The 1,921-nt window shown below is 33.0% G+C and overlaps 1 protein-coding gene across 1 annotated transcript in view; it reads right to left on the bottom strand.

The window, feature by feature from the left end:
• The window catches only part of LOC107469453 (xylan O-acetyltransferase 1-like), an 8,215-nt gene extending 6,770 nt beyond the window's left edge, over positions 1–1,445 (bottom strand). Inside the window, exons 1-2 of the mRNA XM_016088824.3 lie at positions 798–1,445; positions 438–609 (exon numbers count right to left, since the gene is read on the bottom strand). Coding sequence (XP_015944310.3) covers positions 438–609; positions 798–1,324 — 699 coding nt within the window. The 5' untranslated portion in view covers positions 1,325–1,445. The remainder of the gene's footprint in view (positions 1–437; positions 610–797) is intronic.
• Between the last annotated feature and the right edge of the window lie 476 nt (positions 1,446–1,921).

Here is a 1,921-nt window from a genome sequence, read left to right on the forward strand (position 1 = left end):
TAGGAGACTATAAAAATTTATTATTTTTAATTATTATTTAGTTATTATTTATCAATTTAATTTTTTTAATTTAATAATTCAATAATATATTTTATGTTTTTATTCTATACTTTTAAATATGAGGAGTGTTAGGAGACAGTAGATTTTGTGATTTATCGTAATCATTAATTAGTCATCAATAATATTTTTATTGGTGTGAAATTTTATTTAATGGTAAAAAATTATTATTTTTTTATTGGTTAAATATTGACCAAATTTTAATAAAATTGCTGATTTTCTAAATTTTTTCTTTTAATATTAATGGTTAAGTGATGGCCAAAAATAATAAATTCAGATAGATGCTTAGCATTTCTCGTTTATTATCGATAATTATGTTAGTAGGAGTATTGATTATTGATAATTATGTTAAAATGAGTGGGTAGAGCAAAGAGTCAAACCTGGAGTTTGAAGACAGAAATGGAGCCAGTCTTGTTCAAGGTCTTTTTGCCATGAGGAACAGCAGACTGGACCAAACAAATCATTGATTCCCACTGGTTCCTATTCAATGAGTCTCCAACAAACATCAGCCTCTTCCCTCTAAGCTTCTCAAGCAAAACTCTCGCCTTAAACCTTAATAATTTCACACACAAAAACACAATTATTAGTTGATCCACAATAACCGTCTGGTTCAATTCGCATAATGTTTTTTGCATGTCCCTAGAATCTGAACCGCAGATAACAGTTCAGATTCTAGGAAAACAAAAACATTCTGCGAATGAAGGAATTGAATTAATTAAGTGGTTGTGTATTATTGTTACTTGGGCAAAGAGCAATCTCTGGGTTGCCATCTCCAACTCTGATACATGGAATCAGGTCTTCCGTTCTTGATGCAGGTAACTTGTTGCGTGAGAAACTCGCATTGTTCTTCTTTGTACAAAGGGTGACTCACGTTATCGAAAACCCACTCACCTGTGAACAAGTCACAATCTTTTGGAGGCAACTCAACCGTTTCTTCTTCTTCTTCTTCTTCTTCATCTTTCTTTTCTACCATAATAACAGGCAATTCAATCTTCTCCTTCTCGTTCTTCTTCTCAACCTGAAGCTGAGCTCTATTAACAGTTTCTGTGACATTATTATTGTCATTGGAACCTTGTTGGAGTTGTTGAGGCTTGAAGAAGGAGAATTCAGCGAGTGACTTAAGGTCCTCGCTGAACATGAAGAAGACGCCGAAAACGAATATGGAGAACACTATCATCAACACGGAGAGATTATTATTGCTTCCGCTTTTTCTTGCTTTCATTGTTTCAGAGCTCGAAAGCGAGTTCTTGCGCCGAAGTTGCTGCATTTAAGACAGAGAGAAAGATGAATATCACAACACTTTTGAAGAATTCGAAGGGGATAGAAATATAGAGAAGGACATTTCATGAGGATTGATGAAATCATCAAGAAACAAGAAGCTTCTTTTATTAATTTTTTTTGGTTGGTTGAATAATTTAGTATTAATATTGTGTGTTTGTTTAATTTGGGTTCGGTGAAATGGTGTTGTCTTTGAAGGAAGTAAGGACAGAGAAGAAGGTATATTGGTGAAGAAAAATTGTCGTTCTCAAAACACACATATATACACACTAAAAGGGGTCAAAGTTCTTTATTTGTTTCTTTAATTTTGTTAATTTATTTATCCTTTTCTTTTTTTTCAATATATAATTTGTTTTTGCAACCACTTTTTCTTGTATTTTAAGAGCATACTTGAGGAGTGATTTCAAAGACTTGGAAGAGGTTAGTCATAGTCTAAATCAGTTGAAGGGACTTTGCATATAGTGTGGTGGAGTTGAAGCTTCTTTGGTAGACACAATGTTGTCTTTCAGTTTCACATTCATGGTTGTCAGAGGTTTCTATCTATTTATTCCTTTTATTTCTTTTAGATAAGGCCTCGGATGAGGAG

The sequence above is a fragment of the Arachis duranensis genome, chromosome 10, assembly GCF_000817695.3.
Source record: "Arachis duranensis cultivar V14167 chromosome 10, aradu.V14167.gnm2.J7QH, whole genome shotgun sequence".
In the NCBI taxonomy this organism is placed as follows: Eukaryota; Viridiplantae; Streptophyta; class Magnoliopsida; order Fabales; family Fabaceae; genus Arachis; species Arachis duranensis.